The sequence below is a fragment of the Haliotis asinina genome, chromosome 3 (assembly GCF_037392515.1).
Source record: "Haliotis asinina isolate JCU_RB_2024 chromosome 3, JCU_Hal_asi_v2, whole genome shotgun sequence".
Lineage (NCBI taxonomy): Eukaryota > Metazoa > Mollusca > Gastropoda > Lepetellida > Haliotidae > Haliotis > Haliotis asinina.
Genome location: NC_090282.1, coordinates 54,534,342 through 54,550,003, shown reverse-complemented (window position 1 = coordinate 54,550,003; position 15,662 = coordinate 54,534,342). Strand labels below are relative to the sequence as shown.

The 15,662-nt window shown below is 38.8% G+C and overlaps 1 protein-coding gene across 1 annotated transcript in view; it reads left to right on the top strand.

Moving 5' to 3' along the window:
• Positions 1-88: 88 nt before the first annotated feature.
• Positions 89-15,662, top strand: part of LOC137278176 (nicotinate phosphoribosyltransferase-like) — a 34,417-nt gene continuing 18,843 nt past the window's right edge. Inside the window, exons 1-8 of the mRNA XM_067810369.1 lie at positions 89-200; positions 9,657-9,827; positions 11,516-11,726; positions 11,940-12,070; positions 12,197-12,312; positions 12,759-12,843; positions 13,015-13,264; positions 13,909-13,993. Of these exons, the coding sequence (XP_067666470.1) occupies positions 101-200; positions 9,657-9,827; positions 11,516-11,726; positions 11,940-12,070; positions 12,197-12,312; positions 12,759-12,843; positions 13,015-13,264; positions 13,909-13,993 (1,149 nt within the window). The 5' untranslated portion in view covers positions 89-100. The remainder of the gene's footprint in view (positions 201-9,656; positions 9,828-11,515; positions 11,727-11,939; positions 12,071-12,196; positions 12,313-12,758; positions 12,844-13,014; positions 13,265-13,908; positions 13,994-15,662) is intronic.

Genomic DNA, 15,662 nt, shown 5'->3' with positions numbered 1-15,662 from the left:
CGAAAAACCAAAGCTATATTTCATTGGCTCAAACCGTAAAGTTCTGTGCTAATTTCCGCGAAAACGTCCGATCCTACTTTCTGTGTCAACCTCTAATCATATGGGCAGAATGTCTGCGGTTAATAGTGGGCAGGCGAATTACGGCAATGATTATCGTGGCAACGGCGAAAGAAATGGAATTATACAGGCTCTACTTACGGGTAAATGCTTTCTTTCCACCCTTGGAACTGTTGCTTATGTTAAAGGACCTTGTCACTTTGGATTAGGTTTAAAAGATTGTCTGTGATTATCGTCCCGGTGGCAGCTCGACTGCAAGAGATGTCCATCTAGTGTAGAGATCGAGCCTGTTTCCAGTGTCACTGTCAGTATAATGTCTATAACAGCTACTGGCGTGCCACGAGAAATAACCTCCTATGGACAAAGATGTAAGACGGCGGCATGCCCGCCCCCCCCCCCCCCCCCCCCCCCCCCCTCAAAAAATTGCATAAGGATATTATCCGAAAGTAGACAAATTCAGGTTTGGATGAATTGAATATATGGTTAACAAGAAAAATCACTTCTAGTTGTACTTTCATTTTCCAATATACATGCCAAAGTGACGTGTTCTTGTCTGTAGAGGTGGGATGATACAGAGATGCCAACTTCTATGATCTTATCGCAACACATTTTAGCCTTAATCTATGCCAATATGATTGGACTAGAAATTCTATGAAATTTCAAGAAAATTTATTAAAATTTGGATGTGTAGACCAAAATGTATTTTTTCTTTGATTAATTACTCTTTTGCCAAAAGAGACAAGAAGAAATAAAATGCTGCTAATTTTGAAATCTGCTGTTGGATTTATGTGAAATTGAAGCTTCACAATTGATAAGTGTCATATCTTATCATTCTCAGAATTCATCATGATTTTAAGCATTTAGTTGTCCACCAATTTTATGGTCAAACTACTAAATTTGATCCTTGAAACTACTATTATCAACACCTTGGGTTGGCATCTCTGGGTGATATTATCATACTGTTCATGGTATTGTTAGGTTACATGTAAGGAGGTGATTTATCCAAAGATCTGTGGTATGTCTGTTCTATAAGATTAATTAGGTTGTGCTTTGCTTTACAGGGCTTTACCCCTGAAGGTCCAGTGAGGATAGGCCTTCAGCAAACCCATACTTGCCATGAAAGGCGACTGTGCTTGTAATAAAAGGTGACTGATGTGATTGGGTGGTCAGACTCGTCGACTTTGTTGACACATGTCATCATTTCCCAATTGTGCAGATTGATGCTCATTCTGTTGATCACTGGATTGTCTTGTCCAGACACCATTATTTACTGACCACTTTTGTTTAATGCTGCACTCAGTAATATTCCAGCTATATTGTGGCAGTCTCAAGGTCACATGGGAACTTTTGTGTTTTACCTGGTCAGCGAGATATCTCAAGAACCGTTCACTGAATTTTCTTCATATTCAACACCAAGCTTTATCTAGGGAAGGTGCAGGGCCGAGTCTATTTTGGTGACATTCAGTTGATTTTCAAGGGCATCGCAACTGTTTTTAGGAGTTTCATACACTGGTCAAGGTGTAAGTGACTCTTCAAAATATTTTTGTGTTTGAACAACTACAGTACAAGATATAGAGAGAGTTTGAGAGTAATGTTTTTGTTGACATTTTAGTTCATCTTAAACTACAATCTTCACTTTCATTTCTTTTACTTTTAATTTGATAATGTTCGATGGGGGCTTATGTCACCTCAGTGACAATGCTTGTTTCATACTGTTCCCATTTCAGTTTGACTATACTTGGTTGCAATATCATGTCCCAAGCCAAAGAATATTTTAAAGAGAAATATCAGCATATGTCATCATTGTATAAATTGTGTGAAATCTAATCAAAGGATAAAGCGAAGTTCTAATTTTTATATTGTTCCTGAAATACACATGTCAAGGGCACACATGTCAAAGTGTTGAGGCTGACATGTGATTTTGTGCTGCTTCTGTAAGATTCCAGTAAGATGCCATGTGAAACATCTTGTGCATAATTAATATTTTTTGTTGACATATATTCAGCATCAGGAAACAGAATACCTTGTTTAAGTTTATATATGATCTTTGAGAGTTTGGTCAGATAGATTTAGAAATTGACCCCAAGCCTTTATGCTGAAGCATTCCCTGTCTCCACTTGTCTTTTGGCAGAACCCTTGATAGTAGTCTATTACCATAGGGTCCACATGGTATAATTACAGTACAGGATATGATGGTATTACCACTGGGTTTGTTGTACCTGTTACGTTAGATACAGTGTGCTGAAGGTGAAGAGTGTGTGTAGATATAGGTACAGTGTATATGTATATTTAGATGTAAGTACAGTATGTATGTGTTGATGTAGGTATGGCGAGTGTGTGTGTGTATACGTAGGTGTAGGTACGTGATGGAAGTGCACATGTGTGGGCTGAGCAGGTTAGTTGTTACAGCGCTGTTGGTGATACAAACTTTTCTATCTGAAATGCTACTGTATACAAAGCAGGACGTACACAGAAAGTAAAGCTGTGTTTCTTTGCGTAATCTGATGGAATCATGATTGACATTTCTGCATGGCGAGATCTCATTGGGACCTTCACAATACCCGCAGGTACGCGTCATATAGACAAGATGGTGCCATACACACCCGACACAGGATGGGATGCCACCATGGCACTAAACTACAGCCTTGTTAGCTTGGTGACCTTTCTTCTTGTGTGCAGAGGAATAGGACTAGCATTACAGATTTCCACTGTGATGTTACATTCTAACTTTGGTGACCTAAACATGTATTCTGAAGGATTTGGAAAATCCTTGGTGGTGAGCACCCTTAATGGTAATGGTATAACGGGGACGACTAATAGTAGTGCTTGGTTGTTTTGGTGTCTCAAATGGTCAATATCATGTCCAAGCCAAACACCACCTGTATTGGTAGACAGTGGTTCAAAAGTTGAGTTTATTGCTGTCTGTGCCTGGACAAATAGATATTATTCCGTGGGAAGTTGTGTAATGATGCTGACAAGCGTGAAGCTCGTGCATGGGAGAATTGGAAGTGATGTACCCGAGTGTTTACATTATGTGTTCTGGCCGGAAAGATTGAAGTTGAGTGGCAATATTGAAAGCAATCCAGGACCAAAAGACTTGAATAGTGATATCAGTTCGAAGCTTGATAGGATAATCACGGTCATCACGAATTGAAACTGGACTTGAAGAATGAGATATCTGAACTTAAAGTAAATGTTACTGAGACAAAGTCTGACTGTACCGAACTTTTGTAGGAAGTGAAACGCTTGAGAGGAGAGCATGAAATTATGAGATTGGATGTGACGGAACTCCAAACTACGATAGACACTTTGGAAAATGTTGTACACACCCAAACAGACACTATTAAGATGCTTGACAGAAATGTAGATGATTTGGAGGCCAGAAGCAGACGCGATAATCTGATTATCTATGGAGTCAAGGAACTAGACAAAGAATGCAGCTGACTGTTGTTGATGTGCTGAATGAGATTCCCTCTCTCAACCTGACAAGTGGAGACATCACCCATGCTCATAGAGGAGACTGCCCTTTACCACTCCATGACCGACCTATAATTGTCAAACTTATGAATCCGGATGACAAACATAGAATTTTCTCCCAGCGGAAGCTATTAGCACTACAGAACATTACCATACTAGTCACTGAAAGCCATACAGTGTTGTAAGAATATGTTTGGGATGAGTCAAAGGTGGATGTATATATGAACAATCTTTCTTGTGTGGAAACGAGGTTAGCGATAAGTAATGCAACTGTTATGCTTCATGCTGATGTTGATGTGCCTATTTCTATTTAATAGTATGTTATATGATGCATGTTAATGTTTTGTTAAAACATCCCACTTTACATCCCAAGGTGTTAAAAATGTGTGGTATGATAAAGAATGGTACTATTTAAAATTGGACCATAGAAGGTTGCTTAGATATCATGGGACATGTAAAACCTGCCATACTTATATTAAGTATAAACAGGTTTTGTTTAAGTATAAGTCAACTGTTATAGGTAAAAGAGGTAAAAAGCAGATATTCAATAAGAAAGCACCAGATATCTTGTGTTTTTTAGCCACAAAGAATGATCACTGTAAATTCTACTGAGAGTATGTGTAGGAGAGTTGCTCCACCACCAGTTTCATATGTAGACTGGGTTGTTCATTTTACTAGATTATATAACTGTGCTGATAGTGGATCAGCTGAAACTGACATCCTTACTGAGAATGGTGGGCTTTGTTTAGATACAGATTCAGTTGATAGCAATGACAAATGTGAGTGGCTTGATTGTCCTATGTTTAAGGACGACATCAGTCAGTCATAGAGGTGCCTGGCTGGGCAAATCAGCAGGTATTGATGAACATTTGGCGAAAATGTTTTTGTATGGTAATCCATTTCTCATTAAAGGTCACATGCAACCAAAAAATCAAACATAATTAAAACACAATTATGACTTATTCATGACATATAATGTACATTGTTGCTTGTTAAAACACAAATAAATAAAATTAAAAGCGTGCAGTTGCGATTCAAAAGTGCAAACTTTTGTGCTTGGTCTTACTTCCCCACACGAAGCCCTCGGGAGACCGAACCCAGTCATCGCAGATGGGTATGCACTCAAGTGCAACGACTTCCGATTGGCTGGTTCATTTGCTCATATGCTAAGGGCTCATTGTGTGCAGAGAAAGATGATGTTTGATGGGCATTTTAGTATGGCGATTCACAAGAAAGTAAGATTCTTTATGCATAACCACTTCTTATATTTTACTTGATGCGTCATTTCAGTATGGATTCATGTATCACTGTCAAACAAAATCATATACACTAGAAGAAGTTGTTATCCATAAAGAATGTATGTAGAGATGTTGGGTTTTGTAAATACATGTTCTCTGAATTTGCATTCGATCCAATCAAATATCATCTCAGTAGAGATGGTGAACTACTGCGTGGCTGGAAACTGTCATTCGTCCAAGTACAAAACAGGACTTGAAATGTACAAGATTTTGCACCAGTTTCCACCCGATCCAGTCATCCGAGAAAAAGGGTGTAGAAGTATCACACGTGCCTAATTACATAATGTGTCAGAGACAGGACTCAGATGCACGAGTCATAAATCAATTTATTTTTTATAGTGGCGTATAGCCTGATAGGTGTTATGTTCAAATTGCATGTGGTCAATGATTGAAGCTGTGTATTGCATATTGTCATTAGCAGACAAGCAGGCAGACATATAGGTGTCAGTAAACCAGACATTGAACTTTCTCTGTGACAGAGGCTGCTTACCACAATCAATAAGTTCTGTTTATGTAACGAGTAGATTATTTACTTGTTTGTGCACACAACCAATATTACACTACTGCTCACGACCTCATATTCTGGGCAATTATACTGTTTCAAACTCTACGAACCTATTCACTGCGCAGCGCAGCACTGCTGTTGAAACCACATTTTCCCCCTGCGCTGGGAGAAATTTAATGAATCGTTTGAACTCCTATTTGGTGGGGGTTTTTTTAACACATTTTTTTTAACTTTATAGGTTGAATTGGCAATTTTGAGGATTTGTTTCTGTAAGTGCATACTGAAAGGTATCAGAATCTGTGAAGTTGTATTTTACGTTGCATGTGACCTTTAACTTTATGGTAAAATTGTTCAACACCATTTATGATTCAGGTGTTTTCCATTTGCAGTGGTCAGAAGGTATTATTTCCCGTTGCACAAGAGCGGATCTTGTGATTCTCCAGATATCTACAGAGGCATAACGCTGTTGTCAGTCTTTAGCAAAATATATATTGGCATTCTTAACAATAGAATAACTAGCTCAGCCAAAGACTAATCGCTTACTTCGGAAAACTCAGTCTGGGTTCAAAGCTGGATATTCTGTGGCTGATACTCTTTTTAGATTGTGTGCACTTGTGCAAAAATACTTATCCAAGAGGAACGGTAAACTATATGGTGCCTTTTTTGATTTTAGAAAGGCCTTTGATAGCGTTAACAGAAATAAGTTGTTGTTACTTCGTCATAGAATTGGTTTGAAGGGTATGTTGTTTCGTAAGTGTTAAGAGTATGAAGTAGGTTTTTAAATCTTGTGTCAAGACAAATGAAGGTCTTTCAGATTATTTTGAATGTCCAAAGGGAGTAAGGCAAGACTAGGCTGTGTCTTGAGTCCTGTACTATTCTCCTTGTCTATTAATGAGTCTATTAATTAGGAGTATATGTAGATGTAGGTACAGTGTGTGTGTATATGTAGATGTAGGTTCAGTGTGTGTGTGTATGTAGATGTAGGTACAGTGTGTGTGTATGTAGATGTAGGTTCAGTGTGTGTGTGTATGTGTATGTAGATGTAGGTACAGTGTGTGTGTGTATGTAGATGTAGGTACAGTGTATGTATATGTAGATGTAGGTACAGTGTGTGTGTGTGTATGTAGATGTAGGTTCAGTGTGTGTGTATATGTAGATGTAGGTTCAGTGTGTATGTATATGTAGATGTAGGTTCAGTGTGTATGTATATGTAGATGTAGGTACAGTGTGTGTGTGTATGTAGATGTAGGTACAGTGTGTGTGTGTATGTAGATGTAGGTTCAGTGTGTGTGTATATGTAGATGTAGGTTCAGTGTGTATGTATATGTAGATGTAGGTTCAGTGTGTGTGTATATGTAGATGTAGGTTCAGTGTGTGTGTGTATGTAGATGTAGGTACAGTGTGTATGTATATGTAGATGTAGGTACAGTGTGTGTGTATATGTAGATGTAGGTTCAGTGTGTGTGTATATGTAGATGTAGGTTCAGTGTGTGTGTGTATGTAGATGTAGGTACAGTGTGTATGTATATGTAGATGTAGGTACAGTGTGTGTGTATATGTAGATGTAGGTTCAGTGTGTGTGTATATGTAGATGTAGGTTCAGTGTGTGTGTGTATGTAGATGTAGGTACAGTGTGTGTGTGTATGTAGATGTAGGTACAGTGTGTGTGTATATGTAGATGTAGGTACAGTGTGTGTGTGTTTGTAGATGTAGGTACAGTGTATGTATATGTAGATGTAGGTTCAGTGTGTGTGTATATGTAGATGTAGGTTCAGTGTGTATGTATATGTAGATGTAGGTTCAGTGTGTGTGTATATGTAGATGTAGGTACAGTGTGTGTGTGTTTGTAGATGTAGGTACAGTGTGTGTGTATATGTAGATGTAGGTACAGTGTGTGTGTGTGTGTGCATGTAGATGTAGGTTCAGTGTGTGTGTATATGTAGATGTAGGTACAGTGTATGTATATGTAGATGTAGGTACAGTGTGTGTGTGTATGTAGATGTAGGTACAGTGTGTGTGTGTAGATGTAGGTACAGTGTGTGTGTGTATGTAGATGTAGGTACAGTGTGTGTGTGTATGTAGATGTAGGTACAGTGTGTGTGTATATGTAGATGTAGGTACAGTGTGTGTGTGTATGTAGATGTAGGTACAGTGTGTGTGTGTATGTAGATGTAGGTACAGTGTGTGTGTATGTAGATGTAGGTACAGTGTGTGTGTATATGTAGATGTAGGTACAGTGTGTGTGTATATGTAGATGTAGGTACAGTGTGTGTGTATATGTAGATGTAGGTTCAGTGTGTGTGTTTGTAGATGTATGTTGTGTGTAGGAGTATATGTAGATGTAGGTACAGTGTGTGTATATGTAGATGTAGGTACAGTGTGTGTGTATATGTAGATGTAGGTACAGTGTGTGTTTGTAGATGTAGGTACAGTGTGTGTGTATGTAGATGTAGGTTCAGTGTGTATGTGTAGATGTAGGTACAGTGTATGTATATGTAGATGTAGGTACAGTGTGTGTGTGTATGTAGATGTAGGTACAGTGTGTGTGTATATGTAGATGTAGGTACAGTGTGTGTGTGTATGTAGATGTAGGTACAGTGTGTGTGTGTATGTAGATGTAGGTACAGTGTGTGTGTATATGTAGATGTAGGTACAGTGTGTGTGTGTATGTAGATGTAGGTACAGTGTGTGTGTATATGTAGATGTAGGTACAGTGTGTGTGTGTATGTAGATGTAGGTTCAGTGTGTGTGTATATGTAGATGTAGGTACAGTGTGTGTGTGTATGTAGATGTAGGTTCAGTGTGTGTGTGTATGTAGATGTAGGTACAGTGTGTATGTATATGTAGATGTAGGTACAGTGTGTGTGTGTATGTAGATGTAGGTACAGTGTGTGTGTATATGTAGATGTAGGTACAGTGTGTGTGTGTATGTAGATGTAGGTACAGTGTGTGTGTATATGTAGATGTAGGTACAGTGTGTGTGTGTATGTAGATGTAGGTACAGTGTGTGTGTGTATGTAGATGTAGGTTCAGTGTGTGTGTATATGTAGATGTAGGTACAGTGTGTGTGTGTATGTAGATGTAGGTTCAGTGTGTGTGTGTATGTAGATGTAGGTACAGTGTGTATGTATATGTAGATGTAGGTACAGTGTGTGTGTGTATGTAGATGTAGGTACAGTGTGTGTGTGCATGTAGATGTAGGTTCAGTGTGTGTGTATATGTAGATGTAGGTACAGTGTATGTATATGTAGATGTAGGTACAGTGTGTGTGTGTATGTAGATGTAGGTACAGTGTGTGTGTATATGTAGATGTAGGTACAGTGTGTGTGTTTGTAGATGTAGGTACAGTGTGTGTATGTAGATGTAGGTACAGTGTGTGTGTGTATGTAGATGTAGGTACAGTGTATGTATATGTAGATGTAGGTACAGTGTGTGTGTATATGTAGATGTAGGTACAGTGTATGTATATGTAGATGTAGGTACAGTGTGTGTGTGTATGTAGATGTAGGTACAGTGTGTGTGTATATGTAGATGTAGGTACAGTGTGTGTGTATATGTAGATGTAGGTACAGTGTGTGTGTGTATGTAGATGTAGGTTCAGTGTGTGTGTGTATGTGTATGTAGATGTAGGTACAGTGTGTGTGTGTGTGTATGTAGATGTAGGTACAGTGTATGTATATGTAGATGTAGGTACAGTGTGTGTGTGTATGTAGATGTAGGTACAGTGTGTGTGTATATGTAGATGTAGGTACAGTGTGTGTGTATATGTAGATGTAGGTACAGTGTGTGTGTATATGTAGATGTAGGTATGGTGTGTGTGTATATGTAGATGTAGATTCAGTGTGTGTGTATGTAGATGTAGGTACAGTGTGTGTGTTTGTAGATGTATGTTGTGTGTAGGAGTATATGTAGATGTAGGTAGACTGTGTGTAGATGTAGGTAGTGTGTGTGTGTATGAAGATGTAGGTACAGTGTGTGTGTGTGTGTGTGTAGATGTAGGTAGTGTGTGTGTGTATGAAGATGTAGGTACAGTGTGTGTGTGTGTGTGTGTAGATGTAGGTACAGTGTGTGTGTGTATGTATATGTAGGTACAGTGTGTGTATGTAGATGTAGGTACAGTGTGTGTGTATGTAGATGTAGGTACAGTGTGTATATGTAGATGTAGGCACAGTGTGTGTGTGTGTGTAGATGTAGGTACAGTGTGTGTGTGTAGATGTAGGTTCAGTGTGTAGGAGTATATATAGATGTAGGTACAGTGTGTGTGTACCCAGTTAAAGGTATTTACTCAAGTAAATGCAATCTCTACATCTGTTTTGCAGACCTGTACCAGATCACAATGGCCTACGCCTACTGGAAGAGTGGAAAGATGAATGATAAATCTACGTTCGACCTGTACTTCCGGAAGAATCCCTTCAAGGGAGAGTTCACAGTGTTTGCTGGTTTGGAAGAATGTATCAAGTTTATTCAAAACTTCCATTTCTCTGACAGTGGTAAGTAACATACTGACTTCACTGTTTGGACAGGTTGTTTTTAATGCATGCCAGGGATGGGAGTGTAGTTTTTCAAGTGACTCACTGAACACTGTTTTGACCATTAAAGTACATTTCCCATCTGCTCCAGTTTGTTAATGGATTGGTGACTCGTTCAAACACTGATGTTAAGATCTTCACCATCAGCTGGTACTTTAATATGTTCATGATTATCACAGTGGTGTTTGAAATTAGGGCTGAATTGAGGCACACTTTGCCATGCAATTTATGACAAAACTACAGGTTTAGGTGTTACCTACACTAAAACAGTTAAGTGTGGAACCTCAAGGACACAAGGTTTATCATTGTGACAATTTTATGAATTCCAGATGTTCTCGTTGGTCAAAATACCAGAAGCTGAGCCTTAATATATTAGATGCCGACAGAGAACCATTGATTAGCACCAATGTAGCAGGCCATTTCTTCCTGGCCTAAACTTTCTCCTGGGAGGATCTGTTTCTATGAAAAATGGGGAGATTCTGGCCTAGCTAGGCAACTTCCTTCCCAACCTTTGCTTTTTTATGTCAAAAGGGGAGAACAATTTACTACAAACATCATTTTGGTACATATGGGTGTAGTGATATTAATGCATACATGTTTGAACGGTATCTATCACTGAAGTCATCCTGCTCCTGCCACCATGCCTATGAAGAAACATTGCATTATTTCTTCATCTGTCAAAATCAAGTCACCATAAGATGTTAACATTCAGTTGCACATTTGATGGGTAAATACAATGTGATATACACAGGTTGCTTGCTTCCTTATCATTCTGTTTATTATCTAATATTTGTTTTATTTATGTATAAATATAGTGGAACATTGTTCATATAAGTTTGTTTACAAGTCCATAACTTTTGGTGAATGAAATATGTTTCACATATCCATGGATCAAGTATCCCCCTTATCTAACCTTTTGAATTAAGAATAAGACACTATAGTGGAATGATAAAATGTAAATGATTAATATATGATAACGAGTAAAGTAAGTTTTGAAATAGTAAATTATTTAATAATTTGGAAATAAAGACTTTTCTTGGGTCAAACATGATTATTTTTACCAGTGGTTGTTCATAGTTTAGTACTTGTATCACAGAGATACATATTGATACAAACTATTTCCAGTCAAGCTGAAGGGTCTACTACATACAAAATAGTAAGTTGATGTTTCACTCTAACTTGTCTAATATTGAATTGAAAGAAATCATCCATTTTTCTCACTCTTATTCCTTAACAACATTTCCGGATTTAGTTTCCCATTAATACAGTATAGTATTGCCCATCCCCAAGAGCACCTCATATCTAGTTTTCTTGTTGTTCAATCACTATAGCTTTTTGGAATAAGGACTAACATAACATGTTTTTGTTTCTGACTTGTTCAGGATGAACATAAACATGAAAACAAAGTTGGGGGAGAAATAGCCTAGCTGGGTCAGGATCTCCCCCTTTTGACATAAGAACAAGGGTGGGAAAGAGGTAGCCTTTAAGGTTGATTCAAAGGTGGAAAGAGTTTGTCTTAGGCCAAAGTTTCCCTGGGTAAGGTTTGTCCAGGGGGAAAGTTTGGCTTGTTGCACCGTTAAGTGGTAATATGTAACTCAGCAGTCAGACCCCCTGAAGATATTACAATGTCTTTGTGATCCATCTTTCAGACATCTCCTACTTGAAGAGTGTGCTCTCTCAGGACATTGAGCCTGAATTCTACACGTACCTGAAGAACCTCACCACTGACAATGTAGTTGTGTATGCTGTGGATGAAGGGACTGTGGTGTTTCCCAAAGTCCCACTTCTTGTTGTGCAAGGACCTCTGCCTGTAGTACAACTGATGGAAACACCATTGCTCAATCTTGTGAATTATGCCAGGTATGGTTACTACAGATATGGTTCATCTTAACAACCAGTGGCAAATGTTATAATGGAGAAAGTGTCAGGGGCCATTTGAACATTAGAATAATAGCAAGGCTGCTTCATGCATAGATGCAGTTTACTTCTTGTTCATGACAACTGCAGCAACTTGCCTAGTGTCAATGATGCATGACTAACACCTGCCAAGTACCATATCATTGTCCATTGCAGCTTGGTAGCTACCAATGCCATGAGGTTCAGATTGGCAGCAGGTAAGAAGACACAGTTACTGGAGTTTGGTTTGCGAAGAGCCCAGGGACCAGATGGTGGCCTGTCTGCCTCACGATACTGTTATCTTGGAGGTAGGTATCTTTCTTGTAAACAGATGATGTCAGAAGGCTTTGATCAGACAAGTAATGTGATGGCCATACACATGTTGATAGGGTTTGATGGGACAAGTAATGTAATGGCAGTACATGTGTTGACAGGGTTTGATGGGACAAGTAATGTGTTAGCTGGGAAGATGTTTGGGATCCCTGTGCGAGGTACTCATGCTCATGCCTTCATTACTTCATTCCACTGCATGGAGGAGCTGAACATTAGGGTATGTACAACAATATAGAAGTCATCTCGTTTTTATCAGATCTCAGTTATGTTACTCCTAAACAGATATCTGAGAACATAGCCATCCTGCCAATCAGAGCATTGCTTACCAGACTGAATGTGTTTCTAAGCGTGCCAGCTTGATGAGCTCAAGAATCAGGATACTGAGGATATTGTAAGCAACATTCTCTGACAGAACCAGTACATTATTTAGCATGAACAGTTCTCAATCTGACAGTACCAGTATATTATTTGGCACAAACATTTCTGTATCTGACAATACCAGTACATTATTTGACACAAACAGCTCTGTATCTGACAATACCAGTACATTATTTGGCTCAAACAGTTCTCTATATGACGTTAACTGTAGAACAATCATTGTTATCACTTTTATGCAGTTGTTCCCTTGAATTTTGAAAAATGGTGCATTTCTCTTTCTTACAGACACTCTGCAAACCCGACTCAAAAGAAGAAGTGAACTTTGTTGATATATGTTTGAAATGGCAGCAAGAGCTCTCCAGAGTCTTAGGTAACAAAATATTAAGCCAGTAAGTAAATACCTTAATGTAATATAAGTCATACTGTCATATAGATGGTAATCTTACAGTTACTGGTGGTGAAGTTTTTGCTGTTTGTTTGTACTTTGTAGTTAAGTTTGTGATGGTTACAGAGAGGTGACTATTTCATTTACATTACCTAGGTTTCCTGTCTGACCAAGTGCGTGATGGTGAACTGGCGGCTTTCATTACCTATGCATTGGCATTCCCTGACAATCTCATTGCCCTCATTGATACATATGACGTGATCAGGTCTGGCCTGCCGAACTTCTGCACTGTAGCCATGGCACTGCATGAGGTGGGCTACAAACCCCGTGGGATCCGACTTGACAGTGGAGACTTGTCCTATCTATCTAGACACGTGCGCCAGACCTTTAGGGAGATTGCACACAAGTAAGGAAAAGGATCAAAAACCTATAAAGAGGAAATTGGTGAATGTACAGCTTTATGAATTTGTAGTGTAAAATGAAGAAATTATCATAATACATGCACAGTCCAAATATGCAAGGTGAAAATTACTGGTGCTCAGGATGACACATATCATGTTAACAAGATTTCATTGTATAAGTTCTCTGCTTTCATTTAAGGTATTCTTCACATTGATAAACTCCACTTTACAGTTTAAGCTTGACAGATTTTCTGAATTGACCAGCCCTGTCCTGGGATTGCCATGCAGTAAAACATTTGGATTTTTTAAACCTAATGACCTTAAGCATTGCTTCTCCCCTATTGCTACCAAATGTGTAGATTGCTCTTTTCAGCTCAAGCAGTCAGGGGCTCCTTTCACAAAGCTTTACTAAGGTTAACCTTATCTCCCATTCTTAGACATTACATTAAGGTTACCTAAGTGTAAGGTAACCTTAGTGCAATGTTAAATAATGGGAGTTAGGTTAACCTTAGCAAAATGGGCTTTGTGAAAAGAGCCCCAGATTGGTAAGTTCGAAAGCTTTGTCATTAAAAAGGTACGAGCACTATTTAGTTAATGGTGAAAATGGTCTCCGTAATGCTGTGGTAGTTACTGTTTCACTGTGTTACAGTTACAACCTTCCCTGGTTTGAGAGTCTGGCCATAGTGGCCAGCAATGACATCAATGAGGACACCATACACTCCCTAAACCAACAGGTATGTTGTCAACATACATCAGCATAACCTTGTTGACAAGTAAGAGGTTAGGTCTACTACTGCCTACAGTGATGTTTAATAATAGTACTCATAGTGGGCTTATTCCTTTGGCAGGGAATCAGTCATGCTTACCTGCACATGCATAGATTAGTTCACTTGATGTACACCATTACATGATTTATGTTTTCACAACAAATCTGAGAAAAATCAAGGTCAGTAATGAAATTCACCATACAGTGTATAGTGTTCTCATCAGGATAAAGCCAACAGATATCTTCAGTATCCATTGGGGTCGTATGCTGATATCATGTAAATTACAGAGATTACTTTCCTAGTGTTAGTGTTGGATGTTGTGTCCAGAAAGACGGCTGTGGTTACCTTACTATCAGTACTTTGATCCCAGAAAATTCATGCCTGGTTATGATAGATGGAGTAGACTACAAAGCGAAGATAAGAATTCTCTGGCTTACGAAGATACCAACATCAGATCCCTGACTGATTGTCAGTGTTAGGGAGAGAATGATTCAGGAATCCAGGTGCACAATGTCACGCAAACTTTACAGTGTATTTGTTGTTCAAAAGGTTAATTGAAGGTTTCTGAAGTTCTATGTGAGTTTGTTGTTATTTTTCAGACGTAAGGTAAGATTTATTGACAATAATACATGCTTTAACACAAAAGCTTACTGGGAACTTCAGCATTCAGCTGAGTGATCAGGAGAAAACTATGTCACAGGGCTTGTGACATAGTGTAGGACCACACACATATTTTGATGACATAGACATTTCACGAAGTTTAGTTTCATGATTTGTGGCATTTGATATCACGTTTTTTAAAAATGATAATGCAAGAATGACTTTGTCACACTTATGGGATGTCCTGCATTAGGAATAAACACTATGTATTTAGCTTGCCAAGTCTGGCTAAATACAGTGATTATTCCTAATGCTGCAGGATATTAATCATCCCCAGTGACAACCCCAGTGCAGGTGCACTATGACAGGAAACTCAACCAGCTCCCCCAAGACGAGGCACTCTATGAAGAACGGCCTGTACAAGCAGATGAGGAAGGCATTGCTGCCACTTTCCCAGACGATTAGCAAGGTTGACCTTCCAGACTGGAAGATCTGGAGATGACAGATGGGCAGCCCTTCCCTGGACACCTAAAGAAAGACAAGAATTATTCCTAGAAACATTATGAAATGTTAACTAACCTATTTACAGTGCATCATAGCCCTCTATGCACAGATTTCAGTAATTAGCCATAGCCTCAAAACAGTAATAGCACTGGGTGGGTGGGCTGAGAAAAAAAATTATGAGAGTTGTACCTCATTCCAGGCAGGTGGGCCGACATGAGTGCTTTCTTTACCAATATGCAATGAAAGGGAGATAACTCCAGCTGGACCTTTGACAGACATTAATTGAAGGGAGGCAACTGAGCAAGAATATACTGTGTCATGTTGAAATATATTTTAAAACCTTAAAATAACACTCTCTGAACACTGTTGGCGAAAGTCCAATGGACCTTTTTGATTTGTTTCTAAGGGTGAGGGTAGTTACACCTATAACCACTGGTGTGCAAACTTGTGTATTTGAGATATTAGGCAAAGTCACTGTAGACAGTGGTAGATTCCACCTATTAAGTTTTGTGGACTCTGACAAATTTCAGCT